We start from the raw sequence: 27,743 nt of genomic DNA on the forward strand, positions 1-27,743 counted from the left end.
TAACATTTGCAGCCAAGTCTTGGCACCAACCCCATTCTGGCTTCAACCTTTGGGCCCAGGCCCTGTGCCATCTGCCCTTGTTCTATGGGAGAAGGGCAAATGTTGGAGGAGTAAGCGCCCCTGTCCTTCCCTCTGCTCAGGCTGACATCCCCACACACACACAGGGCGCCCCTTAAACTCTGCCCCCTCACCAGACCAGAACAACCTGGGTGGCTCCAGTGACCTTTGAGCTGCCAGACTGACACACGGCGTGCTCCTGCAGTCTCGAACCTCCCCCACCCTCGGGGTGACCCACTCACCACTGTCTCCCGCTCGCTGACCTGGCATCTGAAAGGGGGGGGGGGGTTGCCAGGAAGGTACCGGCTTGAGCTCCACCTCCTTCTCAGTTGCCCGCAGAAAGACCCAGCCTGGTGGACCGGTGAGGGCTGTGCCCAGACCCAGGAGCCCTGGAGTCTCAGCCAGAACAGATACAGCGCTCCCCTCCCCCCCACAAAACCACCCCCCAAAAAAACAAAAAAACCGGCCAGGCAACTACCGAGCCAGGCAGGAAAAAACTACCGCCTCGTGGCCTCCCTCCTCTCCATGAGAAAGGCCAGGTGTGACAAAAGCAGCCCAGGCCGGGAGAACTGCGCTATTCTCCTCCCTGCGTTGGGGCTCAGCCTCCAGGGTCGCAGAGAGGGGTGCGGGGTGCGGAGGCCCTCTTAGGCTGGGGGGAAGTGGATGGGGCAGAAGGCGGCGGCCCAGGGCACTCTCTGGACCTCAGACAACTTCTCCAAGTTCCGAGGACCGCAAAGGGGGTGGGGGTGGGGTCGTCTCCCCGCGCCTAGGCCTCGGAACCTCAGCCCCAAATGTTTGCGGAGAGGGGGAGAGAGGGGGGAGAGCCGAGGTTTTCGGGTCGCGCATCGTCCCCGCTCCACCCGCCCCCAGCCCGAACTGGAAGGTAAATACTTACTTAGCCTCCGAACCAGGTAGGTACAAGCTAATACTCAACAATACTGATGCCGTGTTTTTTTTGCTCTGTCCCGACCGCAACGCTGTAGCCAATTTAGATATGCTATAAATTTAAGCGGTTGCCATGGTCACGGCGCGCCCATTGGCTGCCGGGCCCCCTACGTACCCCGCCACGTCATCAAATCTGAATAAGGATGCGCGAATTAGGCGGCGGCCAGACAAAGATGAGGATCGGGACCGCTTGAAAGTGGGAGAAAGTGCGGGCCTCCATCGCCGGGGAAAGCCGATCGGCAGCGCCGGGGACCGCGAGACGCCGGAGACGCCAGGAGGAGCCCGGGAACCCGAGCCGGGGCGCACGACCCACCCGTGGCATGAAGTTGTAGAGGCCACCCCACCCCCTTCCCCCTGGGCAGCGAGCGGCAGGCCGGAGACCGCGCCGAGGGCTCCGCCGGCCGCGTCCCGGTCCGGTCCCGACTCGCCCGGCGGCGATCGAAGCCAGAGGCGGAGAGCAGCCAGCGGAAGGGGGGCCAGGGGGCCCCAAACGGGAGGACGAGGCGGCCCGAGCCGCCGGGGCGCGGGGCTATGATGGTGCACTGTGCCGGCTGCGAGCGGCCCATCCTTGATCGCTTTCTGCTGAACGTGTTGGACCGCGCGTGGCATATCAAATGTGTTCAGTGCTGCGAGTGTAAAACCAACCTCTCAGAAAAGTGCTTCTCACGCGAGGGAAAGCTCTACTGCAAAAATGACTTCTTCAGGTAAGAGGCCCCGCATCTCCCGGCCGCCTGCAAGCCCTCTCCTTCAGGGCTCTGTGCGCGCGCGGGGAAGGGAGGATCCTGAAGCCCACCCCTGCCTTGTGGGAGCGCACACGGGGTCGAGGACCCCCTCCTGCACCACCCTCCCTCCGGGAAAGAGCCCCTCGCGCCCAAGCGGAGGAAGGGTGACTGCTGCCCCAGAGCTTCACTGCCCGGCCCTGGGGCATCCGCGGCGGGACAGCGGGGAGGAAGCCGGGGCAAACTTGCGCTCCAGCCCCATCCGCCCCTCCCCTACAGCTTGTGCCCCACGGCCCGAGAGGACAGAGGCGCCCCGGGGAGTTGGGTGGGGGAGGCTGGAGGCATCTCCTTCGGTGCCCAGACTCTGGGACCCACAGAAACTTCCCGGCTCCTGAGGGGCCGAGCCAGGAAGGTCTCCGCTGGAGAAGGGCCGTTCTTCTCCCGCTTCCCTTCACACCTGACCTGTAAACATGCCCTCCGATGCTGGGGGGCACTGGCTGAGAATCAGAACCTCGGGGTCTATTCTGGGCTGTCTCTCTCTCTCTCTCTCTCTCTCTCTCTCTCTCTCTCTCTCTCTCTCTCTCTCTCTCTCTCTCTCTCTCTCTCACACACACACACACACACACACACACACCAGTCAACTTGCCTCTCAAGAAGGCTAGGACAGGCTGCCTTTCTGGGCCACAGTTTCCTCAACTTAGAAATCCCAGGGGCCACAGCCTGGAAGCCTGGGGTGGGGGTTAGGGACAGCTTAACCCCGCCACCTTCCACTGAACCTCCAGACCAGCTTTGTGGGTGAGAATTCCTGGCAAGTGCTGAAAGCTGGGGGTGATTGTGTGATTAGCACCCAGGAGAAAGGCACTAGCTGGCCTCTGAGCTCTGCACTTGGGAATTGGAGCAGGAGAAAATGTCAGCCGCGCCTTTACATGTGTAAACTCCCTGGGACCCCTACCCCCACGCCCACCCCTCCCCCCCATTTGCCGGTGCTTGCAAAGCACCTAATAATGATTTTTGATAAGGTGCGTATGGCCAATTACGCGGCCGGATAAAGCCAAAAGTGACTTATGGCTTCTAATGCCCTCACTACATCAATGTCACCCAAATTCACCCTGTTTAGAGACATGGGTGTGTGTAGAAGTGAGGGTCCCTAAGTCCTGATCCCCTTCTCCCCCACAATCGGCACCCCATTCCTCCCCTGGAGGGGGTCTGTATTAGTTGATGTGGGGGAGGTTGCTCTCCCCCTGTGCTCAGGGATTGGATCAGGTAGGAGGGAAAGGGGAAGTGGATGGATTCATGGAGGGGGGTAGGGTAGGACTGCCTTCTACATCCCCCCCTTCTCCTGATGCCTGTCAGGGCCACAAATGGGAGGGGGCTGACATTCAGTCTCTGTTTCCAGAGTTGACCCCTCTGAGACTGCGGGCCACAGTTCCCATGCAGGGTCCAGCAGCCCTACCACAGGGCATTGGAAAGACTCCTAGTGAGCACTGGGAGTCCCAGGAACCCTTTCCTTCTGGGCTCAAGCCCACCCATGAGGAGCCCCTCCCTACAGCGAGGGCCACCTGGCCAGGCAGATTGGCCCCCACCTGGGCTCCCCCAAACTAGAAAAGACCCGGGAGAATTCTTTGGCAATGCCACAAAGTGGCCCCAACCCAGTCTCCTGGCTTTAAATCCTTAGAGGAGCCCAGAGCCGCCTGGTGTATGTGTGTCTGGGAGATGGGGGCAGGGAGGCGACATTGCACTGCCTGAGCCCCTGCTTGGCTGAAGGATGCACCCAGTGTTGGACCCTTTGCAGCCCAAACGGGTCTGAGTCCACCCACGAAGGCAGGGCAGCCCAGGACATTTGTCCCAGTTCTGCTCTGGCCAGGAAGGGCAGAAGCGGGAAGAGCAGCTTCTCAGGGCAGATGGAAAGAGGCCAGAGGCTGGAGAGACTGAATGCCGGGCCCCCGCTCCTGTCCACCTTGCAGTGACAGGCGCCTTGTGTCCACAGGCGATTTGGCACCAAATGCGCCGGCTGTGCGCAAGGCATCTCGCCCAGCGACCTGGTGCGGAAAGCCCGGAGCAAAGTCTTCCACCTCAACTGTTTCACCTGCTTGGTGTGCAACAAGCAGCTGTCCACCGGGGAGGAGCTGTATGTGATCGACGAGAACAAGTTTGTGTGCAAAGATGACTACCTGAGCTCCTCCAGCCTCAAGGAGAGCAGCCTTAACTCAGGTACGGGGGGGGGGGGGGCGCCGCCGTGACCCCTCACTTGGCTCTCCACCCAGCTACCCTGCACACGCTGGCTCCCTCCCTGTCCTGGGGCTGGGGCTGGACTCAGAGCACAGCACAATTCACTGGACAGGCGTGTACAGGGCATGGAGAAGGCTGGGGAACAGGGAACACTGGGATCCTGAACCTCCAAATACTTCAAGTTCTGGAGCCTTAACCCAACTGCCCGCCTCACCTAATTTCCAACGGTCTGGCCTAATTCTTTATTCTGTATGATTTGAGAGCCTCGGAATTCCTAGCGGCAGTAGGAGAGCACTTACTAGATTTGGAGTTAGGAGCGAGGGAGGGAAGATGAAGGGAGACCTCCGTGTTTTTGCCTTTTTGGGTGGCCCCTTCTCCTTGCAGAGAGCTAAAGAAGCCCCTTTCAAAGCCCGGCCTGGAAAGAGTAGGGGGTTCCAGTTCTGGGGGGAGGGGGCTGTGGCAGGTTGGAGGGGGTGTCCCTGCCCCACTGCCAGTCCCCCGGGCGGCTGGAACCCGCTCCTGAACTGGGGTGGAATCTGGCAGCCGCTGATGCTGCTGTCCCCTCCCTCCCCACTCCGTCCCCCCCACAGTGTCATCCTGTACGGACCGCAGTTTGTCCCCGGATCTCCAGGACCCACTACAGGACGACCCCAAGGAGACGGACAACTCGACCTCCTCAGACAAGGAGACGGCCAACAACGAGAACGAGGAGCAGAACTCCGGGACTAAGCGGCGGGGCCCGCGCACCACCATCAAAGCCAAGCAGCTGGAGACGCTCAAAGCCGCCTTCGCCGCCACACCCAAGCCCACCCGCCACATCCGGGAGCAGCTGGCGCAAGAGACCGGCCTCAACATGAGGGTCATTCAGGTGTGGCTCGGGTCGGGGGTCTCTGAGAGCCCCCACGGAGGAGCCTCCCACTTAGCCTCCCTGCCTAAGCACACGCAGGGCTCAGGGCCGGCGAGTCAGTCGGCCCGAATATTGACCCAAAAGATTCAGTCCAGACTCACTGGCTTCCTCACGGGGGACATAGATGGGTCACTGCACCTTGTGCCCTGTTCTGGCTTTAAACCTTTCAGGGGCCCCCGACCCCTCCTTTCCAAGCGCAGCGAGGAAATGTCCCAGCCCCCGATGCGTAGGCAGCCAGACAAACAGCCCCAGCCAGGCCCCGGAGTGGAGGCGGACGAGAGCCTTGCTGGGCAGGAGGCCTTTATAAAGCCGTCAGGCCGCGGGCGAGCCGGGGCCTGCAAGCCCGAGGCTTTATGAGTCTCTCCACGGGTCTGCGAAATCCTTCACCCTTGGCTGGTTCTCCGAAGCCCCTCTCCACCCCTCCCGGCCTTAATCCCACCCGGCCTCCGCCTCCCGGGAGTCCTGGAGTGCCACAGGCGCTAGGACCCAGCAGGGGTGGCCCCGGCCGGAGGAGGAGGGGAGGCCACGGCCGACCCCCCAGCTCACACCACCTCCCCTCCTCTGTCCCAGGTGTGGTTTCAGAACCGACGATCCAAAGAACGGCGGATGAAACAGCTGAGCGCTCTGGGAGCGCGGAGACACGCCTTCTTTCGGAGTCCCAGGCGCATGCGTCCGCTGGGCGGCCGCTTGGACGAGTCAGAGATGTTGGGGTCCACCCCGTACACTTACTACGGAGGTAAGAGGTTCCCCCCGCCCCTCTGTGCTGGCCTCTGTGCTGGCACTGTTGGGCTGAGGGTGCTGGGGCCTTCGCGTGCTTTCCACCACCCCATGTTTTCCCAGCTCCCTCCCTCCCAACTGGACACAAAATCCAAGACACGCGTGAGCAGACACATCCACGCACACAATTCACGCAGAGATACCTCCTGCACCCAACAGCAGACACGGCACGACTGACCGGGCCATACACAAATAAACACACACGAGAGTGGCACGTGGGTACACACACGTGCCCAGGGACACACGCTAAACAGCCGATTAGAAACACTCAGCCACAGGCACTTTCCGGGGCCCCCCACATTCACCGCGCCCGCGGCACCCCAGAAGGAAAGGCCCACACCTCACGTGGGGTGAGGCCCCTGACAACTCGCGTGCACCTCCCCCTGCAGGAGCAGCGGCTGCCTGAGAGACTGGTGCGTTTGGGCAAGGTGGGCCGCCCACATTTGGGGTGCAGTTCGGGGATGGGGGGAGGCCAGGAGCCACTCCATGCCGCCTTCTTGCAAGATTCCTCAGGCGGCAACTTCGTTTTGCAGCTAGGACTCGGGATACGTGTCCGGCACTCACCAGGCCCCTTGCCCGGCTCCAAGCACCCAGGGATTCATCGCGCAAATGTGGGCGCCCAGATGTCCATTGTAAATGTTTAGGTCTGGGGAGAATGGCTCCGGTTGGGATATAGGGTTTCCCTTCCCTTCCCACGGATCCGTAGTCCACTCCAACTCCCCTCCCCGCACCATCCCAGCTCCCCCACCCAGGATGTTGGAATCCCTTTCTGCCAGGGCACCGCAGCTCTGGCCCTCCCTCTCCCCACTCCCCAGATCCCTTGGCTGGAAGGAACACCTCCCCCACCTTTTAATTTCAGACATTTCCAATTTGGGGAGCCACCTGGCCGGTCTCCCCACAGAGGAATCTGGGCTTTGTCAAGACGCAGCCAGGGCTTTGCTTGGGTCTAGTAACCCAGATCGAGACTTCCCTTTCAAAAGTGAACTTAGACACAATGGGGGAGGGGGGGTAGAAGGGGTGCCAGGCTTCCAGAAAACCCCCAAATCAGCCTCTCTGCATCCCGAGTCCTAGGGTAGAGACTGGGCTGAGTTCCCTAGAAATGATGGGCAACATTTGGAGTTGTTGCCTTTTTTTCCTGCAGTGGGGGTGGGGGGCAGCCCGGACAGTTGGGGTGCTGGGTGTGTGCTCCTGGCCTCCCCTCCTCCATCCTCTACCTCCCTCCCCAGCTTTACCTCCGCCTGCACAAACTCCCGCCCCGCTGAAGGGGGTGGGGTGGAGGGGCAGCACCTCCGGGAGGAGCCGCGAGCCCGGCTCCAACCTCGCGGTCTCCGGTCCCTGAGCGCCTGCTGGATGGGTCGGAGGATAGGACATGGGGGGCCCCGTTTTTCCTGGGAATAGGCGGGGAACCGGACTCCCGAGGCCCCAGCGCGCGAGGCAGCCCCGCCTAATCCGCGCAGGGAGATGGAGATGGAGACGCGGGCGGCGGGGCCTGGCGGCGGGGCGGGCGGCTCCCCGTGGGAGCGCGGACAAAGCCTCAGCCGCGGCTTTTGTGCCCCATTCAGACAGCGTTTGTTCCAATTACCGCGGGCCCGGCCGCCATATGGGCGGAGGCGGCGCGCACGACGACGCCGGGGCCGCGGCCGCTTTGCGGGGCTCGCTACCACGCCGAGGCTCCCCTCCAGCTTTTATTTCTCGGGGATCCCCAAATTTGCCTCGTCTCAACCTCATTTCTCATTTTCAGGGGTAAATGTCATTGGCGATTTTTTTTTTTTAATAACCCGGCGATCGTTTCGGATGTTACTTAAGCCGCCTCCACGCGGCACCTCCAGACACCTCCCTTTTGGGGTAGATTTCAAGGTTTAGAGAAGAACGAGGGGGGTCAGGGGCCAGAACCCCCAGTTTGAGACCTCAGGTTGGAGCGGGGGAGCGGAAGAGAGACTCCCGCGTCTGGTTGTGGCGCTTTTCCCTGCCGTTCAAAGCGGGTCGTGGTTATCCTGTGGACTGAGGGGTGCTAGTTTGGGTGGAAGCCCACACCCCAACCCTCGAGAGGCTTTGGCGGGGGAGACGGCTACCTCTGGACCCTATAGAAGGGCAGATGGTCAGTACAGAAACAATTTACGGTAGGGGGGTGGTGACCTGGGGTCCTGCACCCCGGAGTTTGTGGGATGCTCATCCCTGCGGTTTTTTTTGTTTGTTTGTTTGTTTTTTGGAGGGGAGAAGGTTTCTCCAGCAGACTCAGTGTCCCCAAATAGTTTGGAACCTGGGTGTCCCGTCCAATGGCATTCCTGGGATTCATTATCTGGGTTCCAAACTGGGCAAGGCTGATTCAAATGTTCGGATCCCGCATCCACCCAGACAGCCGTGGGCTGCGTTGGGCCAGCGGGGTGCGGTGGGGGGCGGGGGAGAAGCGTGCGGTAAGAGCACCCCACTCCAGTGTGTCTGCCTTGTGCACCCCCCACCCACCCACCCTGAGCTCCCGTGGCTCTCGCCGGCGCCCAGGTCTTGGCTTATTTTTGGTCTGGTCGCCTCCATGCCGCGACTTTTCCGATCAGTGCTTCCCTCCCACTGCGGATTCTCCAGCGAGGGTCCCCATTCCAGGTCTCCCGACGCCTCGGTCTCTCCTTTTTGTCCCCTGGGTCTTCCGAGATCCGGCCTTTGGGTTTTCTCTAAGCGAATCGATCTCTCTCCGCCCGTCTTTTTGCGTCCCCTCGACCTCGGTCTGTCCGGCCCCGCGGCCCCCGTCTCCGCGCCTGGCGGCCCCGCCACCGCGTCTCCACCCCGGGCGGCCGCGCCCCGGCTCCGGGGACGTCGCTTGCTGCCCCCGGGTTTCCGACCCCAGCCGGTGCCGGCGGCCTGGGACTTTGAAGTCTCATCCGTAGCTTTCTCCGTGCCCCCGGCCTGGGTCGGAGGGTTCGCCCTTCGCTTCGGCAGGCGCGGCCTCGGGTCTGTGCCTCGCTCTGTGGGCGTCGCGCCCCAGGCCGGGGTCTCCCCGGGCGCGTCCTCGAGAGCGTCGGGGTCTCACGCCCCTCTCCTTGCCCTCCCCTGCAGATTACCAAGGCGACTACTACGCTCCCGGAGGCAACTACGACTTCTTCGCGCACGGGCCGCCGTCGCAGGCGCAGTCCCCGGCCGACTCGAGCTTCCTGGGTGCCTCAGGGCCCGGCTCGACGGCGCTGGGCGCCCTGGAGCCCCCGCTGGTGGGCGCGCACGCCGCCGACAACCCCCGCTTCACCGACATGACCTCGCACCCCGACACGCCGAGCCCGGAGCCGGGCCTGCCGGGCGCGCTGCACCCCATGCCGGCGGAGGTGTTCGGCGGCGGCCCCAGCCCGCCCTTCCCCATGAGCGGCGCCGGCGGCTACAGCGGGGCGCTGGCGCACCCCAACCCCGAGCTCAACGAGGCCGCCGTGTGGTAAGGCCGAGGGCTGGGCCGCCCCCTCCCCTGCCTTCGCCCCCCCGCCCCCTCACGCCTGGATGCAGCCACCGAAACCAAAACGCCCCGACGCGCGCGCGGCCTGGGCCTCCCTCAGGGGTCCTCTCTCGGGTCCGCACCCAGCCTGCAGCCGCTGTTGGGCGGCGCCCCTCCCACTGCACCCCGTTGGCCCTCGGGGAGCCCCGCGCCCACCGCCCAGCGCTCTCCAGCCAGCCGTGAGCAATTTCTTGGGACCAAAGTCAATATTCTGGAAGGTCAGGAGATTCCAAGCACTGCTCAGACTCCCCCTCCCCCCAACCCGAACCCCCACACCTCTCTGAACTAAGCGAGGGGCCACCAAGGCCGAGGGGGCAGGCTGTGGCCCTCCCCCCTCGCTGCAAGCCCAGCGGCATTGTGTCATCTTATTTCTCGCTCTGCTTTCCCCATCTTAAAAAAAAAAAAGGATGATAAGAGAGAGATTGAAAGGGAGAGAGAGGGGGGAAGAAAGAGATGGGGGGGAGACACGCGCGGACTGGGGCGCCGCCGGGAGACCGATCCCCTGCGAGCTGGCACCCTCTGGCGGCCAGTCCTGAGCCTCAAGGTCAGCTCCTGTAGGAAGGAGGCCAGGACTGGCCAGCCCGAGCCAGACGTCCTCTCTTGCCTACTGTGACATGTGTTGAGCCCGGAGGGCCCACGCGGGGACTCCACACTCACCCATCGTGCGCCGCCCCGGGGCCAGGCGCCAGGTTCCGGGGCGCTGCCCCGCAGGCCGCTCTCCCTGCTCCCCGAGGGGCCAGGGGACAGGAGGCTGGGCAGTCAGGATGTACAATACTCTACTTTTTTGGAAGTCGAACGCTTCTAGTTTCCTTATTTTGTATAAAGAAGAAACAAATAAAGTATGTTTTTGTGTTTACTGTTTATTTATTGTACGCTAGTTATCATCCAGGGCTGGACATTTTTATATTTGTAAGAGGAGGGGAGGGGAGGGGAAGGGAAGGAAGCCAAGGAAGAGGTTTACCTTAAAAAAAAAATTTAAAAAAGAACAAAAAAATCAACTTTTTTTTTTAAAAAAGGATTAATAAAAAAAAAAGTCTTTTTTCCCTCGACACGTGTGGCTTATCTTTCTGTCCCTACCTTAATGGGTTAGAGTAAATGAAAATATGGTTTTCTCTCTACCTCTTGCCTCCAACATCAAAAGAGCTGGGGTGCGTAACCCCTGCTTGTCCAAAGGGAATTCCTTCGGTGGTGGGCAGGGGGCGGACAGTCTCTGGAGCACACTCAGTGTTTTCTCAGATTTTAACACGACCCTCATCCAACACAGACCTTCAGCAGGGCTGATGGGTGGATGAATGGCTCACAAGAATGAGTTCTACCCGCTCCCTTATGTGAGCCCCTATGTAATCCCCAAAACCAACACAAAGCGGGTGAGACAAAGAAGGGAGGGGTGGGCAGGCCAGCTGCTTATCTGCGGGGCTGTGTTAGGACTGAAGGCCCCCAGAGAGCAGGCACGCTGGGGTCATCAGGCAAAGAGCGCCCACAGAAAGGGTGGGGAGAGATTTAGGAGGAGGCCCGGCTAAGCCCCTCCCCCTTTGCCTCAGTGCCCCCCTCCTCGACTTGCACAAGTGGGGGTGTGAGGTGTGCCAGCCACACCCCTTCCCAGCACAGGCGTTGTAGAGTTGGAGACACAGGAGACCAAATAAAGGCGCAAGCATCCAGTGTGTGGGCCTCTGGGGACTCTGAGCCACCCCCATCCCCCCCCCCCCTGCCCCTCCGCACTGGGAAGGGAGGGACCAGGGCAAGGGCAGAATGGAGGGCCTGGATGGGAGGCACAGGCTAGCTCCTATGGTCCCGTAGGACTGGCTTGACCTCATCAGACAAGTGTGTGGCTCCTGAGGGAAACTTTAGAAACTGTCACCATCAGTACTGTTACCCTCAGGGCCGGGTGATCAGGGGCTTCCTTCCAGCCGTGTGCTCTCTCTCTCCTTGGTGCTCTGAAACCCAAGTCCCTTCCCCGGGGTCACCTGTTCAAGGTGGGGGGGGGTGGCACACAGCAGCTTCCAGATCTTCCTTCTGTGATTGGGGATGGGCCCTCCACAAGCTGATGTGGACACAGCACCATGCTGCTCCACGGCTCTGCCTGTGGGATGTGTGTGTGTGTGTGTGCACACGCACACATGAGTACAAGGTGTGTATGTCTGCATTTTGCGGGGGTGTATTTTGTGTGTATGGTATATGTATTCATGTGTGTTTGTGTAAGGTGTGTGATGTGAATGTGGTATCTGTGGTATGTGATACACATGTATTGTGTGTGTGATGCATGTTGTGCATGGTGTGATGAATGAAGGTGTGGTGTGCATGTGTATGCTGTGTAGTATGAGTTTTTTAAGTCATTTTTATTTATTATAAAGGTGATGTACACAGGGGTCACCATTTCATAAGTCAGATAAACAGTAAGTTTCTTAGCCAGGTGCTAGTGGCTCACACCTGTAATCCTAGCTGCTCAGGAGGCTGAGATCTGAGGATCACAGTTCAAAGCCAGCCTGGGCAGAAAAGTCCCCCTGAGGCTCTTATCTCTGATTAACCACGGGCACTGTAACTCAAAGTGGTAAAGCACTTGCCTTGAGCAAAACAGCTCAGGGACGGCAGCGCCCAGGCCCTGAGTTTAAGCTTCACCACAGACCAAATAAAATAAAATAAAGAGGACAATTCTTTTTGGAAAATATTCCCCTTCCCTTGCTCTCTCCCAATTTTTTCCTCCTATCCCCATCCACAAGTAATCAATTCATTCTCAATGGAGTGTTCTCAACATAGAGGGAGGAGGATGGGGAGGTGGGGGAGGGAGAAGCAGGAAGGAGGGAGTAGGGAGGAGGAAGAGAAGGGAAGGAGAGGATGGGACAGGGGAGAAGGAGGAGGAGGCAGGAAGGGGGAGGGAGATGGGCGATGGGGTGGCACCCATAAGTGAGCTGCCACTCAGGCCCCATGGTGGCCAGGCCCCACTCAGACAGAACACTGGGGGCCCAAAAGTGTCCAGGCCCCCTAGGGGCAGCAGACGTGCAAGGAGTCCCCATGCTTCAGTGGATGTCTGGCCTCTGCTCCTGTTCCTGAGTGAAAACACAGAAGCAAAGGCCACCTGGACATGCAAGGCGCAGGCGCAGAGGAGAGGGGCTCTAGGATGGTAAAGGCCAACTGGCTGGGGGAGCCAGAGGCAGGCCACTGTGTCACCCGTTCTGCATCTCTGTGTGTGCTGCTCGGAAATGGGCTCATAACAGGGTGGGTGGGGAGGAATCCCTCAACCCATGGTGTGGTCCCTCCATGTGCATGTGTACACACGTATGCACACACATACACATGCATGCACACACACATGCACACACATACCAGCTGCCTCATGAAGACACAGAAGAGCAGACCTTCCCCGTCCCACGACAACCCCCATTTTGCAGTCATTTCATCTTCCCAATGCTGGCTAGGACCAGGGATCCTGCAAGGAGAACCCTGGCCACCATCTGCCATGGCCCAGTGTCCCGCCTGTGCCGCCAGTGAGGCTCTGGGAGCCCAAGAAAGGACACCTGTCCCTCAGCACCCACAGCTACTTGCTCAGAGTAGGATGAGAGAGGAGGGCCTTGGACCACAACGCAGATACCCAGCGCTCCCTGGAGGGCCACAGTGGAGCCCAGGACACTCTGGCAGACCAAGCTTCCCAGACGAGATTGGTGGGAGCACTGCCTGGCACGGCTCAGCCTCAATGCCAACCCCACTTCCAGACGAGAGAGGGTCTTCCCACTTCCCTGGTAGGAGGACCAGGGCCTGGCCGTGTGCCAGCTGCTCAGGACCACAAGGCCAGAGAGGGGCAGAGGCAGGTTCTGACCCAGGGACCACTGCTTCCAGAGCCTGTGATGCTTGTGAACCAAAGACGGAGCACACACACCTGTCTAGTGATACACGAATGCACAGATGGATGAGGGGATGATAGATGGATGGATGGATGGTGGGTGGATGGATGGTGGGTGGATGGATGGTGGGTGGATGGGTGGAGGGATGAGTATATGAGTAGATGGATAGGTGGATGGGTGATGGATGGATAGGTGAGTGGATTGGTGGACGGATGGTGATGGATGGATGGACAGATGGATGGGTGGTTGGGTGGATAGATGGATGATGAATGGGTGGATTGGTGATGAATGAATGGATGATGGATGGGTAGACAGATGGATTGATGGATGGATTGATGGACGGATGATGGATGGATGGGTGGATTGATGGATGATGGATGGATGGGTGGGTGGGTGGATGGATGGACAATGGGATGGATGGATGGATGAATGGATGGATGGATGGACTAGTGGACTGACAGATAGATGATGGATGGATGAAATTCCAACACCATGTCAGAGACCCTTGAAGGAATCATGTGGTGAGAACCAATTCTCAGTGGCACCTCACTGGACTTTGCTCCAGGTTTGGCAACACTGGCAGAAGGGCAAAGTACAGATGAACCCCCTCCCCACCAGGTCCGAAGGCTCACGGTGTCACCACTATGTCCCTCTGTCCCTCCCCCCTCTAGGACTGTATCTGTTCACCTCCTCTTATCTCTTCATCGCCTGCATTTATTAACATGCAAAAATAAGAGAGCTTCAATGGGGTGGGGTGGGGGAATACTCCAGGACACACAGGCAAGGTTGGCCAGCCTGTCACTGTCCCCTCTGGCTCAGCCCCTACCTGATGCGGGCCACCGTGCTGACCCACACTGGCCATTCCCACCACACGCATTCCCACCTCTGCCTCCTGCCATGCTCTCCTCATGCCCGTGGCCTCCTGCTCCCCGGAAATAAATACCTCGCTGAGCACACCGGCTGAGCCCCGTGCTCAGGACTAATATTTAAAATGCGGAATGGCCGTGGCGGGTGCCCCCTCCCAAGTCTTGTCGTGCAGTAAAAAGATATGAACAGAATAAATTATGTCTCCAGCTCTGATGATGAGAACGCCATCCCCTGACTGGAATGCTAAGTCCTGCCTCCCTCCCAGCCCGGCCGCGTGGCTGATTTATGGGAGCCCGGCGCCTCTCTGCGTAGCTGTCCTGCTCACTGAAGTGGCCGTTTACCCTTCCTCAGCCATTAGAGTTGCTGCCAATGGGCCATTTGTGTGACAGGCGGCCACCTCCTCGATCCCTCTCCGGTCCAACTTCACGCCAGGGTCTGTCCCCGCCTGCCTGCACCCCCAGCACCTGCCTAGTGGGGTCCTGAGGGATGCTGGGGGCTTTCTGGCAAAATCACTAAGAACGATAACATTGATCTTGCTTTGGGAGTCTTTTAGAGAATGTTCCAGTACAGGGCAAACGTGACCCACATCCGCCAAAGAAAGGACTCGAGGTCAGGGAAGTCAGGAGAGGTTCATGACATCTTTGGGGTCAGAAATCAGACCCACCAGTCCCTTGTTATTCAGAAAGGGGTCCAGGGACCAGCAGCAGTTAAAGTAGTGTCTGGTTAGGGGCTGGGAATGTGGCTTCGTGATAGAGTACTTCTTTAGCACATGAAGCCCTGGGTTCGAGTCCTCAGTACAACATAAACAGAAAAGGTCGGAAGTGGCACTGTGGCTGAAGTGGTAGGGTGCTAGCCTTGAGCCAAAAAGCTACAGGACAGCACCCAGGCGCTGAGTTCAAGCCCTAATACTGGCACAAAAGGGAGGAAAAACAAAAACAAGCAGACCCTTTCCTGCCCACTCCTCACTCTCTTCTCAAAGGAGCACCTTTGCTATCTGTTTTTCCAACATTTGTTTTATTCTTTCGATCTTTGGATGGGAGAGGGGGGAAGAGCATGAAGGCGATCAGTTTTTGGACTTAAGATAAAAAATGGCAGGCATGGGTGGATTTGACGCTCGGTAATGAATGGGGCGGCTTGTAATAGGATTCTCTTGCCCACCGTGCCCCCGGAAAACACCTTTTTACATACGGTATTGCCCACGCTGGACTGGCAGCAGGGTGATTTATGGGGTGCCTTGCTCCAGAAAACCTCTCCTGGGGTTGCCTGGCCTGCAGAATTTATCAGGGAGTTTGGAAGGAAGACAAGAAAGCTACCCGTGACATTTTTGGTGGAAGTTTAAAAAGCACAAACACTGGGAAGAGAGAGGTCGAAGGGACCAGAGAGGATGAGGGTTCATTTAGACCAGCGAGGCCAGAGATGGAGACCCCTGCCCTGTGAAAGGGGGAAGCGGGCAGGAGGGGGGAAGGCTGGCTAAGGCGCCAGCTGCGTGGCATCCGGGCTGGGAGTGGCCATGTGTGGCCTTTGGGCCCAAGGGATTGTTGTTGTTGTTGTTGTTGTTGTTGTGTGTGTGTGTGTGTGTGCACGCACATGCATGAGTGCCATTACTAGGGCTTGAACTCAGGGCCCGGATACTGTCCCTGAGTCTAAATGTTCTTGCTCTACCACTTGAGCTACAGCTCCACTTCTGGCTTTCTGTGGTTCACTGGAGATAAGAGTCTCACAGACTTTGCTACCTAGGCTGGCTTTGAACCGTGGTCCTCAGATCTCAGCCTCCTGAGTGGCTAGCATTGTAGGAGGCAGGAGCCACTGGTGCCTGGCTCAGCTGCGTGTGTGTGTGTGTGTGTGTGTGTGTGTGTGTGTGTGTGTTATGAGTGCTAGGGCTTGAACTCAGGGTCTGGACGCTGTCCCTGACATTTTTGTGTGTGTTCTACCTGGAGCCACAGCTCCACTTCCGGCTTTCTGCTGGTTCACTGGAGACAAGAGTCCCACGGACTGTGTTGACCGGGCTGGCTTCTAACTGCAATCCGCAGGTCTCAGCCTCCTGAGTAGCTGGGATTGCAGGCATGAGCCCCAGGTGCCCAGACCTATTTCCTGTCACTAGAACATCAAGCAATACATTTTTTTTTAAAAATATAGAATACTTCACAAATTTGCCTGTCATCCTTGCGCAGGGGCAGGGGCCGTGGCCGTGCTAATCTTCTCTGTATCATTACAATTTTAGTGCATGTGCTGCTGAAGCGAGCACAAGCAACACATTTCTACTGCTGTGTGACAGGGAGGTAGCCAGTGTCTGCCCCCTGCCCGCAGGGACACTGGGGAATGGGGTCCCAGGCCATCCCACACACCCGCGGGGACACTGGGGAGTGGGGTCCCAGGCTGGCCCACACATCTGCAGCCCCAGTTCTCTGGGCCTGGCTATGCAAACACCAGAGGCCAGAAAAGGGAGAGGCAGAGAGCCGCCCCCCACCTTCCCCACCAAGCGCTGCCACCCCCAACCCTTCTCAGGGACTTCCACTGCTCTGTCCCCAGCACCCTTCCCATGACCTGCGTGCCTCGGGTGCCAGCCAAGGCAGCTACATTGGGCTCCCTGCTCTGTGTTATTAGGGACAGGTCAACAATCTCCCCGGCTTCTTATCTGCAGCTCTGGGGACCAGGAGGCGAGCAAACACACAGGTGCCTCGTCTCCCACGAGGGATGGCTGCCACCCTTGGGTGCCAGGGCAGAGCCACTTGGGAGACCAGCACCTGGCCTGGGCAGACCCCGCTCCTCTCCTGGAGACACAGCGATGCGGCGGGGGGTGGGAGGAGCGCTGCCAGCTGGGGCAGTCCTGGGGGGCTTCACGGGGGAGGCCACCTCCACGCTGCATTTTGCAGGCTGTATAGGAGCCCAAAGCGCGGGGCGCACAGCAGGCTGAGACCGCAGCTGGCATCTGATGTTTGCTATCAGAACCCCAGGCTAGGTGCCTCCGCCCCATGCTCCTCAGTTTCCCCATTTGCACAGGAGCTCTTCTGGGACACAGGGATGGACAGTGAATGCCCATGGCACACCTTAGGTTCCCCCCACTCCCAGAAGTTGGGGCTCTCAGGAGCTGCCACAGACACTTGTGCAAAGACTGTGTGCCAGGCCCACAGCAAGGGTCCTCCCTGGGCCCATTTTACAGCTGAAAACATTGAGGCACTGGGGAGGGGGGTGAGAACCCTGGACCTGGAGTGTCAGAGCAGAACAAAGCGGGCTCAGGACTGGCTGTATCCAGCTCATATAATCATTGTGGTCTCTGGTCTGGGCATTCACAAAGTGCAGCACCCAGGAAACCAGGCTAGATCCAGGGAAAGGAGGGGCCAGCAGGGAGAGGGAGCAGCAGGGGCAGAGGGAAGGAGGTGAGATGGGACTCCTGAGTCTCTGGCATCTGGAGCAGAGAGAGGCCCAGAGAGGGAGAGCACTTTTCTGGGAGGTTGCACAGCCAAGGGGAGAAAGAGAAAGAATCAGGGGGTGGAGTGGGGCTGAGCAGAGCTGAGCCTGGCCTGAGCCGCATGGGGACCCCACACTCCCAGCCCATCTTCCAGCAGGTTCCTCCACGCCAAGGCCCCGTGGTCACAGACCCGGCATCCCCAGCTGGGTGGAGGCCGCCCCAGGGGCAGCACCAGGGTGACCCCTGGGGCGCAGGCCGGCCGCCTGCTCTGTGGGAGGCGCTTTGCTGCCCTCGTGTGGCCACAGAGAAGTGGACCAGACACCCAGGCTCCTGGGGGTTCCCAGGCTAGGGTGCAGTGAACCCTACACCCGGTGACCAAGCTGGGGTCCCACCCCAGCCCGCGCCAAGGTCTGGGGGCCCTGCTCTGCGCCACGGGGCTCTGCGCCATGGGGCCAAGTCACCTCCCCTTCCCATACCAAGTGCCCGAGGTGACATGGACATGATGCCATGGAAGGGCAGAGGGAGACACAGGTGGGAAATTCTGGAACATTCGGTACCTGATAAGTCCATGATGAAGCTAGGATGTTGTTCCCTCCGGCCCCATTCTGAGAGGGGACACAGGGTCCCCTGTCCTTCATGGCCCTGGCTGCCTCCCCTGTCCCCAAGCTCCCCAGGCTGGGCCAGGTCCAGTGTGTGACCCCCGAGTCGCCTCCTCACAGACAAGCATGGGAAGGTGGAAAGACTCAGCTCAGAGGGTTTATTGGCCATGCTGCAGGGGCAATCCAGGAGGGCTTCCTGCAGAGGGGCCTCCCACTGCCCTTGGTGGGGACCAGGGCATCGTCCAGGGTGTCTGTGAGCCTCCAGGGGTCTCTGGGGCCTTCAGCTGTGGCCAAGCTGGGATTTCAGCAGCTGCAGCTGCCCACTGTCGATGTTGTTGCCTCCGCAGACGATGACCACCACGGAAGCCAGCGAGGGGCTCAGGCGGCCCTGGGCCTGGAGCTTTCCCAGCAGCCCGGAGTAGACAGCGGCCAGGGCCGCCCCGCAGGCTGGCTCCACCAGCATGCGCTCGTCATCTGCAGGTGGGCGGACAGTGTGGCTCAGCAGGCTCCCATCCTGCAGCTAGCCATCCCTCCATCTGTCCATCTGTCCACCTAGCCCACAAGCCTGCATGTTCACCCACCAGCCTGACGACCCATCACTAGACTGCCTCTCCATCAGTCAGTATATCCCTCCCTCCATCCATCCGTCCAGCTGTCCATCTACCCACCCATCCATCCATTCATCTGTCCTCCTGTCCATCCATCTATCCACCCACCCACTCATCTACCCATCCACCCCCATCCACCCACCCATCCACCCATCTACCCATCCACCCATCCATCCATCTGTCAACCAGACCACCATTTGATTGTCTGTCTGTCCATCCATCAGGGCATCCATCGATCAATATGTCCCTGCCCTCACCCACCTATCCACTCATCTCCCCATCCATCAACCTATTTGTGAGTCCTCCCTCCCTCTCCCCGCTATGGGCTATCTGTCATCCACCCTCTCCACACACCCAAACAGGACCCCGTTCTTGAATGAGCATTTATTTATTTATTGCCAGTTCTGGACCTTGAACTCAGGGCCTGGGCACTGTCCCTGGCTTCTTTTTGTTCAAGGCTAGCACTCTACCATTTGAGCCACAGCACCATTTCTGGCCGTTTTCTATATATGTGGTGCTGGGGAATTGAACCCAGGGCTTCATGTATAAGAGGCGAGCACTCTTGCCACTAGGCCATATCCCCAGCCCTTGAATGAGCATTTATTACCTGCCCACTCACTGCCAGGACTGCACTGGGAAGAGATCCCCGGGGGCCACAGTGTGGGAGGCTCTCCAGCCCCTCCCTCACAGAGACACAGGCCAAGGGGGCTTCCCAAGCCACCTAGCCTGACTCAGGGGCACACAGGGCTCCACTGGGGGGGGGGGCTCACTCACCCAGGAATCTCTGCACAGCACTCACGGCCTCCGTGTCCTCCACCACCTCCGACACCACCTTGTACTCCTGCGCACACTCCAGGGCCCGCGCCGCCACCGTCTTGGCGCCCAGGCTCTTGGCCACACTGGGGGTGGGGAGGGAAACAGGGAGAGCAGGGAAGAGCTGGTCCATCGGCCTCTGCCCATCCAGCCTCTGTTCATTGGCCTCCTCCCACCCAATCTCTGCCCTGCCACCCTGGGCCCCCCACAGACACAGCCTACATCCCTCCAATGCTGGACTTCCTGTCTTTGTGCTCACAGCCACTCTGTGAGGGAGACGTGCCTGAGCTCCCATTGTATAGGGAGCCCAGAGAGGGTAGGTAACTAGCCCAAGGCCACACAGCCAGTGGACAGCACATCTGGGACCCCAGTCATGAAAGAGGAGGAGAGAAAGGGGGGGGGATAGGAAGAACAAAAGAACAAACCACAAAATCTATCCACAGAGAAAGATGGGGGAAAGTAATGTCTGGTGATATTGCAGGAAAAAGAAAAGAAATGATGCTGTTCGTGATACAACATGGGCTAGAAAACCAGAAATGGAGCTGGGTGCTGGTGGCTCATGCCTGTCATCCTAGCTACTCAGGAGGCTGAGATCTGAGAATTGTGGTTCAAAGCCAGCCCGAGCAGGCAAGTCCCAGTGGGACTCTTATCTCCAATGAACCACTCAAAAACTGGTAGTGGTGTTGTGGCTCCAAGTGGTAGCACACCAGCCTTGAGCACAAAGGGCTCAGGGACAGTACCCAGGCCCTGAGTTCAAACCCTAGTACCGACAAAAAAGGAAGGAAGGAAGGAAGGAAGGAAGGAATGCAAGAAAAGAGTGCCGTGGGGTTTTTCATTGCTTTTTGTTGCTTGCCTATGTTTTCTGGCTTCTTTGCAACACCCCTTGCCTCTGTAATGCTGCTGAGCAGTGGAAATGTATTTTATTATTGGAGGGGGGGGTATAAATGAACCCCATCTTTCCTCTCCTTCTAGTTAGTGGTACTAGAATTTGAACTCAGGGCCTCATGCTGATGCCTGCTTTCTCCACACCTCTAAACTCGGATCTTCATGACTGCAGGTGGGACTCCGGGGACAAGGAGGACTTTGGGGGTGACCCCTGCCCTACTGTCTAGAACTCACGGGCCCCAGGGCAGACCCCCCCCAGCCCTCCAGCCCCCATCCATGTCCCCACCTGGAGATGTCCGGCAGTGTGATGAGCCTGCCCGCCTCCAGGGCAGCGTGGAGGCAGTGCGCCCCGCGGGTCTCCATGGCAACCAGGGGCACGTGCTGCCAGCCCACGGCCTGCAGGCCGGCCGCCACCCCTGCCAGCAGCCCCCCGCCCCCCACAGCCAGCACCAGCACTCCTGGTGGAGTCTTCAGGGCCTCCTTCAGCTCCAGGACCAGACTGGCATGGCCTTCCCTGCACAGGGGGAGGAGTAGGTGAGGCCCCAGCACCAAAGCACCCTGCAGAAATAGTGGGGTGGACGCTGCCCCCTCGCTTCTTCCCAACTCCTCTCCTTAGCACCCCTTCCCCAGCCACAGCAAGGGAGGAGGCAGAAGCAAGCTTCACTCAGCAGGAACTTTCTGGAACCCCCACCTTTGGAAAGAGGGAAGCGCAGGTTTATTGGGGCCAGTGTATCATCTAGAAGTAGCTGTAACCTGGCGCCAATGGCTCACACCTGTAATCCCAGCTACTCAGGAGGCTGAGATCTGAGGATCACGGTTCAAAAGCCAGCCCAGGCAAGAAGGTCTGTGAGACTCTGATCTCCAATTAACTACTCCGAAAAAAGCCAGAAGTAGTAGAGTGCTAGCCTTGAGCAAAAGAGCTCAGGGACAGCTCCCAGGGCCTGAGTTCAAGCCCCACAACTAAGAAAAGAAAAAAAGGCAGCTGGAAGATTTGGAACCATTGCCCTATTTCAACTTTGCCACTTCCTAGCTGTGACTTGGGGTGCATTTCTTGACCTCTCTAGGCCTCAGTTTCCCCCTCTGCACAATTCAGTAACCTCTAAGGCTCTGGCGAAGAGCAGAAGCAGTAGAGGGGATGCCTTCCGTGTGTGCCTACTCCCACAGTACATATTCCACGGAGGGAATTTAGCATTACAACCTGCATTGTACAGATAGGGAAACGGAGGCGCAGGGCAGTCGGGTGTGTTGTGCAAAGTCACACAGTCCCCAAGTGGCAGAAGTAGGGTGTGCGCTCATGTCCGCTCAGCAACGGAGCACAGCCCCCCCCCTCGCCCCCCGGCCCCGCGTCTTAGTTTTTCCTCCATCGAATACCAGGCGGCTGACTCGGTGCCGGCCTGGGAGTGGGGACCCCAGCCTTACCAGATCAGCGGGTGGTCAAATGGGGAGACATACACCCAGCCGTCCCTCCTGGCCAATTCCAGCGCCCTGGTGTTGGCCTCGTCCCACACCTGGAGAGGAGAGAGGACTCAGGCCACCTGAGCCGGGAACTCCAGGGATTGGAGCGGAGGCTGGGGCCACCTGGACGGCACCAGGGCGCTGCTGGGGGCCGGAGGTGAGAACAGAGCGGGGAGAGCCCAGTGCGCTCCTGGGACAAGGGAGAGAAGGACAAAGGTGTGGGTTCCTCCCCCACCCTAAAGGAGCCCAGCCAGCTGCATGGTGCCCACTTCCAGACAGCCTGGAGGGGCAAAGGAAACAGCAAGTGCAGGGCTTCCTCGGCGCCACGACCCCCTCCGCCACGCCCCACCCTCTCCGCCACGCCCTCCTCAGCCAGGCCCCTCCCTCTCCGCCACGCCCTCCTCAGCCAGGCCCCTCCCTCTCCGCCACGCCCTCCTCAGCCAGGCCCCTCCCTCTCCGCCACGCCCTCCTCAGCCAGGCCCCTCCCTCTCTGCCACGCCCTCCTCAACCAGGCCCCTCCCTCTCCGCCACGCCCTCCTCAGCCAAGCCCCTCCCTCTCCACCACGCCCCCTCTGCCCACGCCCCTCCCTCTCCGCCACGCCCTTCACTCCGCTGTGCCCCTCCCTCTCCGCCACACCCTCCCTCTGCCGCGCCCCTCCCTCTCCCCACGCCCCTCCCTTACCGCCACTCCCCTCCCTCTCCCCACGCCCCTCCCTCTCCGCCACTTCCCTCCCTCTCCCCACTCCTCTCCCTCTCCCCACGCCCCTCCCTCTCCGCCACGCCCCTACCTCTCTGTGCTCTGGTATCCCCCCCCCTTCCCCCGGTGGTTGTCCTCAGCTGGGAAGGCAAACCCCAGGTCCCCCCTCTCAACACCTCACTCCCGGCCCCAAAGACAGAGCCCCGGCCATTGCTCATCCAAAGGAGGAGCCGGGCTCTGCCGCTCGCTCCTGTCATCCTAGCTACTCAGGCTGAGATCTGAGGACCACAGTTCAAAGCCAGCCCGGGCAGGAAAGTCGGGGATTCTTATCTCCAATGAACCTCCAAAAAGCCAGAAGTGGCGCTGTGGGTCAAGTGGTGGAGCGCCAGCCTTGAGCGAAAGAGCTCAGGGTCAGCGCCCAGGCCCTGAGTGCAAGCCCTGGGACACACGAGCACACACACGCACGCACACACGCACACAGGCGCACACACGGGAAAGGAAGCGCACTTCCTGAGGACTGGGAGGAGTGAAGGGACGCCCGGCGCCCGCCTCCATCCAGGCTCTCACCTGTCCGGCCAGCTGGACCTGGGCGCCCAGGCCCCGCAGCCTCCGCACCACCTGCGGGGCCGAGGTCTCCGGGAGCACCACCGTGGCGGGGAGGCCCAGCCGCTGGGCGGCATAGGCGGCAGCGATGCCCGCGTTGCCCCCTGGAAGACGCGAGACGTGCAGGGCCAAGTGACCACTGACCAGCCCTCCGCCCTCCTGCATGCTGGGATGGCCGGTGTGGCACCCACCCTGGGGTAACACCGGGCTTCGTTCCCCTGACCCCAGCCCCAGGATCCCCACAAAGCAGAGAGCAAAGGGGTCACCTGAGGAGCACACCAGGTGTTGGCATCCCTTCTTGGCCATCTAGAAGAGGAGGATGGAACTGGGGTTCACGGTGCAGGGTGCACTTAGGCCCCATCCCACTGGGTGCCGCTGGCCCTTTGCACATCCCAGGTGACCTCATGTTCCCCACTCCTGCCCACAAGGGTGCACCTCACCTCCTGGCAGAAATGCCCAATGCCCCGGATCTTAAAGGAGCCGGCCGGCTGCACATTCTCACACTTGAGGAAGACAGTGGTGCCTGCCACCTGCGACAGTGCCCAGCTCTCCAGCAGAGGAGTGGTGATGTGGAAGGGCTCAGCTGTGGCTCTCCCCGCCAGGGTGCCCTCCATCACTGCAACCACACCCTGGCCTGCCAGAAGGACACAGGGTCACCACCAGGAACCCCAGGATGGGACGGGGATCATTGAGCTACCACACTGTGAGATGGAGACAAGTTCCTGCCCCTCTCTGGGGCTCAGTTTCCCCATCGGGAAAAGGATTGGGCTGGGGGACCTTCATCCTGTCTGGCTGCCATAGAGTTGGGGATGCAGAATGGGATAGAACAGAGAGGATTCGGTCATCTGCCATTCAGTTTCACACAGAAACCTGTGGTCACAGCACATGCATGCATTAATGAAGGAGAGGAAGAGGGAGAGGAGGGAGAGGAGGAGGGGGGAGGAGGAAGAGAAGTCCCATTGGAAGTTGAAAAGGAAAACAGTGGCTAGAGTGGCCCATGCCTCCCACCCCAGGGAAGGAATATAGGACTGCAGTGCAGGCTGGGCCTCACGTGAGGACCTAACTGGAAAATAACCAGTGAGAAAGGAAGCCTAGCAGGCGGCTCAGGTGATAAAGCACCGGTTCAGCTAGCACAAGGCTCAGAGTGCACACTCCGATACTGTCAAAAAGGAAAGGTAAGAGAGGGGTGGACGTGATCACAGAGGGTCGGAGGTGATCACAGAGGGGTGGACATGATCACAGGACATTTTAGGCATGTCCCTTTGCACTGTGAGTAGAGACTGATAAAGGAAGCGCATTTATTGCGCAGCTATGATGCTTCAGGAGTTCCAGGTAGGGTTCCAACAGTGGACTAGTCAGAGGAGGCCTTTCTGCGGCTCACAATATGTACAGATACAGAGCGACAGAATTTCAAAGAGGAGTGATTTAGGGACAATGACAGAAAAGACCTTTCTGAGAAGGGAAACTTTTTAAAGACTTTGTGCCAAACATGGTAACAGACTCCTGTCACCTTCGCTCCTGGGGAGATGGAAATCAGGAGGATCATGGTTCAAGGCTAGCTCTGGCTAACACTGGGTGCAGTAATGTGTGCAGGCCATTCTAGCCACAAGAGAAGCAGAAGCAGAAAGATTCTTATTGAGTTTATTCCTATTGAACTGAATCAGGGCCTCAAAAAAAATCATTCAAATTTCTAATTGGAAGGATTGCCCTCCATCCTGTTTTCCCAGGTGCATGCAGACACCAGGCAAGCCACCAAAGGTAAGTGCAGCCGGCCTGACTCCAGCAGGGCAATCTACCTAAGCCTGGCTGTAAACAGTCTATGGTGGGCCCAGCCAAAAAGCCCCCCACCTCCCTTGGCCTAATGGCTTTTTCATCAACCTCTACCTCTTTGCTCAGACCTCATAAAACCCAGCTCCTGCCCCAGCTCAGACACACAGTTTCCAAACCCCGCGGGAAGGCTGTGTCCCTCCCTGCTCCCTCTCAATAAGCAGTCCTGGCCTGTGGAAAATCGAGTCCCGCCTGTTCCTTCCTTTCTCTTCCATGTTCCTAACACTAATTAATGATTTCATGAAACATGATAAATGGTTGGCTTTGTGGATAGTGGGAGGGGGCAGATTGAAGCTTTCATTTGTTTATATTTTTCTTTGTTTGTGCAGTCCTGGAGGGGGAAATGCAGTGTCTCCAGCAAGCTTAGGCAAGCCCCCCAGCCTTTGGGGGCTTTGGGCAGCAAATGGAATGGGTCGTTTTGATTGGCAAGCAGAGAGGCCAATCCACACTCTGAATCTCTGGGTTCTCAGAAGTTTGGACTGGGGCCACAGGGAAAGGCATTTCTGAGCGGAATCCACAGAGGAAGAGGGAGCCGGAAAGCCATAACAAGGTTTTAAGCCAAAGAATGAGTAAGCAAATAGGTAGATGGATGAGGGGAGAAGGAAGCTATGAAAGAGATGAAGGGGAGGAAAATAAAACATTCTTTGGCCTGCGGTGCGGAAAAGCCTTGGGCAGGCCCAGGCAGGTCCAGTACTGGCCACAAGGGGGCGCCACCCCGCCCCCACAGCCCACAAGCCTGGATCTTATTACATCCATCCTTCCTCAGGGGGTCTCCTGCCCCTCCGTCTGAGACTGACTTCTCAGGGCAGACCTGGGCCTGTCCAGGCTGGACACGCCTGAGCAGCCTCTACCAGGGCATCTGCACTGGGCTCCGTGGTACCATGGGGGCGTGGGGGGGCGGAAACAAGAACAACCCCCATCCCCCACCCCCATGGGGGGCACATACACCCCCACCCTGCTCTGGAGAATGAATGAGCCAGGCAATTGGTACAGTGGGTAGCAGCTGTGCCCGGCCCAGTGCCAAGCTGATAGGCGCTCACAACGGCTCCCAGATAAGCCCTACGGACTCCCTAATGCCACCCGGGGCCCAGAGGGTGCCAGCCAAGGTCGCCCATCTAGAAGCTTCCAGGACAACTGTGACCCAGGCTCAGTGCAGGATGGCCATCATTTCTGTCAGGTTAGCGGTCAAGGGAAGTTGGGGGGCTTTGGGGCTGGGCCCACGATGGACTGTTTATGCCAGGCTTCGGTAGGTGGTCCTGCTGTGGCACACAATCTGCACTTATCTTTGGTGGCCTGGTACCTGTGTGCACCTGGGAAGACAGGGTGGGGGTGGGTCCTCCATACTCCATCTTTGGATACATAGGAAGAATGGGCCTAGAGGGGAGAGGCCGGTCCTTCAGTGAAGGTGGCGGATGTTCAGTGCTAAGCTGCCTCTTGTCCCAGGGTTCCAGCCCTCACCCACAGAGATGGCAGCCACTGGGAAACTGAACAAGGCCCTGGCGCCCACAGCCCATGCGTGGGTGAAGCGCGGAGGCCTTGGCCTGGCCCAGTGTAGGCACCTGCAGGACACAGCGCAGCCTGGCCCTCCCTATCAGGGGGCCACGGGGTGGGAACAGGGCTCGGGTCTCAGCCGTGGTGGCCTCAGCCCTGCTGCCCTGCCTGGCCTGTCCACAGCGCGGTAAGGACGCAGCATCAGGTAAGGGCAGCCCTCTCTGCCCACCTACCTCACCCTGGACCCTACCCAGGGCCACCTGCTGCCTGCCCTGGACCAAGGCTGGGAAGAATCCAGCTGCCCCAGGCTTCCCAGTGGACACCTAGGTGTGACTCCACCCTTCGGTCCACGTGCCCACCTCCTCCTGCAGGCCTCTGAGCTGTCCCCATGTCCCCGGGAGGGCTCAGCCCTCACTCCCCCTCCCCCACACTCAGCCTGACCGGGCCACCCAGCACCCGGCTGGACCCGGCCCCTTACCTCCCAACCCGACAGTACAGTTCCGGCCAGTCTTCTGGCCAGCTGCCGGTTCTGCCCCTTCCCTCCTTCCCACAAGGCCCAAGACAAGGCGGCCTCTGGCCTCAGCCCCTCCTCCCGGGTTAAAGGGACAGCGGCCACCTCCAAGGATCCCTGGGGGGACTGCAGGCAGGATTTGATGCTCTGTGCTGGCTCCCAGGCCCTGCTGTGGTTCAGGGTCAGAGAAAACCGAGGCTCAGCCTGGCACTGGTGGCTCACACCTGTCATCCTAGCTACTTAGGAGGCTGAGGTCTGAGGATCAAGCAGGAAAGTCTGTGAGCCGCTGATCTCCAACGAACCACCAAAGGCTGGAAGTGGAGCTGTGGTTCAAACGGAAGGGCGCTAGCCTGGAACCAAAAGCTAAGGGACAGTGCCTAGGCCCTGAGTTCAAGTCTCAGGACCAACACAGGAAGAAAGAAGGAAAAGAAGAAAGAAAGAGGGGACAGAAAATGAAAAAGAAGAGAAAAGCAAGGAGGAGAGGGGAACAGGGAAGGGGGAAGGGGGAAGGGAGAGAAGGAGGGAGGGGGACTGGGGGCATGGCCCAGTGTTAGAGCACCTGCCTAGCAAGTTCAAGGTCCTGAGTTCAAACTCCAGCACTGCTTAAAAAATAATACAATAAAAAAAGAGAGAAGGATTTATTGGACACCTACTGTGTGCCAATCCCTGGGACCTTTAGCCACAAACAAGATAGCCCGCCCCGCCTCACCCTGGCTGGGGTGTCTGAGTGCAAACAGCCAGCCCCATGGGGGGCGGGGCAGGCCCGCAGGTGGGACATGGGGGGCATGCACAGCGGGCCTGGCACAGAGCAGCCACAGGTGAGCCAGCAGGAGGGCTAGGGCTGGAGGAGCGGGCAGAGGGCACAGGGCAGAGGGCACAGAGCAGGGCTATGGGTGCCTGTGTAGAATTTGGGCCTCACCCAGGGGCTCCAGGGAGCCACATTCAGGCAGGTGAATGGTGCCTGGGCCTGCTCTTACCTCATCCATCCCCATCACACCCCACCGCAAGGCCTCAGTTTCCCTACCTGTAAAGTACAAGA

At 59.3% G+C, this 27,743-nt stretch overlaps 2 protein-coding genes and 1 pseudogene across 4 annotated transcripts; 1 reads left to right on the plus strand and 2 right to left on the minus strand.

Moving 5' to 3' along the window:
• Nucleotides 1–1,533: 1,533 nt before the first annotated feature.
• On the plus strand, nucleotides 1,534–9,078 carry Lhx5 (LIM homeobox 5). The gene is made up of 5 exons (XM_048340919.1): nucleotides 1,534–1,706; nucleotides 3,709–3,932; nucleotides 4,541–4,818; nucleotides 5,428–5,593; nucleotides 8,683–9,078. Exons 1-5 carry the CDS (start codon nucleotides 1,534–1,536, stop codon nucleotides 9,048–9,050), a joined length of 1,209 nt encoding a protein of 402 aa, XP_048196876.1. The 3' UTR covers nucleotides 9,051–9,078.
• A 6,854-nt stretch (nucleotides 9,079–15,932) lies between these two features.
• On the minus strand, nucleotides 15,933–16,051 carry LOC125349752 (annotated as a pseudogene).
• Nucleotides 16,052–18,024: 1,973 nt separating this feature from the next.
• Nucleotides 18,025–26,691, minus strand: Sdsl (serine dehydratase like). 3 transcript variants are annotated; one of them, XM_048342896.1, is made up of 8 exons: nucleotides 26,672–26,691; nucleotides 23,316–23,509; nucleotides 23,142–23,181; nucleotides 22,840–22,979; nucleotides 21,540–21,628; nucleotides 20,407–20,634; nucleotides 19,197–19,321; nucleotides 18,025–18,288 (listed from the first exon to the last, which is right to left on the minus strand). In XM_048342896.1, the coding sequence occupies exons 2-8, from the start codon at nucleotides 23,487–23,489 to the stop codon at nucleotides 18,095–18,097; spliced, it is 990 nt and encodes a 329-aa protein (XP_048198853.1). In that variant the 5' UTR covers nucleotides 23,490–23,509; nucleotides 26,672–26,691; the 3' UTR covers nucleotides 18,025–18,094. The 3 variants fall into 3 exon arrangements, with proteins under 3 accessions (XP_048198853.1, XP_048198852.1, XP_048198854.1); XM_048342895.1 differs by lacking the exon at nucleotides 26,672–26,691 and adding an exon at nucleotides 26,553–26,577; XM_048342897.1 differs by lacking the exon at nucleotides 26,672–26,691 and adding an exon at nucleotides 26,444–26,562.
• Nucleotides 26,692–27,743: the final 1,052 nt, after the last annotated feature.

The sequence above is a fragment of the Perognathus longimembris genome, chromosome 3 (assembly GCF_023159225.1).
Source record: "Perognathus longimembris pacificus isolate PPM17 chromosome 3, ASM2315922v1, whole genome shotgun sequence".
NCBI classification, from domain to species: Eukaryota; Metazoa; Chordata; class Mammalia; order Rodentia; family Heteromyidae; genus Perognathus; species Perognathus longimembris.

Bases quoted from the DNA above. Each gene is read 5' to 3' on its own strand.
- Lhx5 (XM_048340919.1), top strand. From the start codon at position 1,534: ATGATGGTGCACTGTGCCGGCTGCGAGCGGCCCATCCTTGATCGCTTT. The intron at 1,707-3,708 runs GTAAGAGGCCCC...TTGTGTCCACAG, and splicing joins TGCAAAAATGACTTCTTCAG to GCGATTTGGCACCAAATGCG. The intron at 4,819-5,427 runs GTGTGGCTCGGG...CCTCTGTCCCAG, and splicing joins TCAACATGAGGGTCATTCAG to GTGTGGTTTCAGAACCGACG.
- Sdsl (XM_048342896.1), bottom strand. From the start codon at position 23,489: ATGGAGGGCACCCTGGCGGGGAGAGCCACAGCTGAGCCCTTCCACATC. The intron at 22,980-23,141 runs GTGACCCCTTTG...CGCGTCTTCCAG, and splicing joins ACACCTGGTGTGCTCCTCAG to GGGGCAACGCGGGCATCGCT. The intron at 18,289-19,196 runs GTGAGTGAGCCC...GCCCACCTGCAG, and splicing joins TGCTGTGCAGAGATTCCTGG to ATGACGAGCGCATGCTGGTG.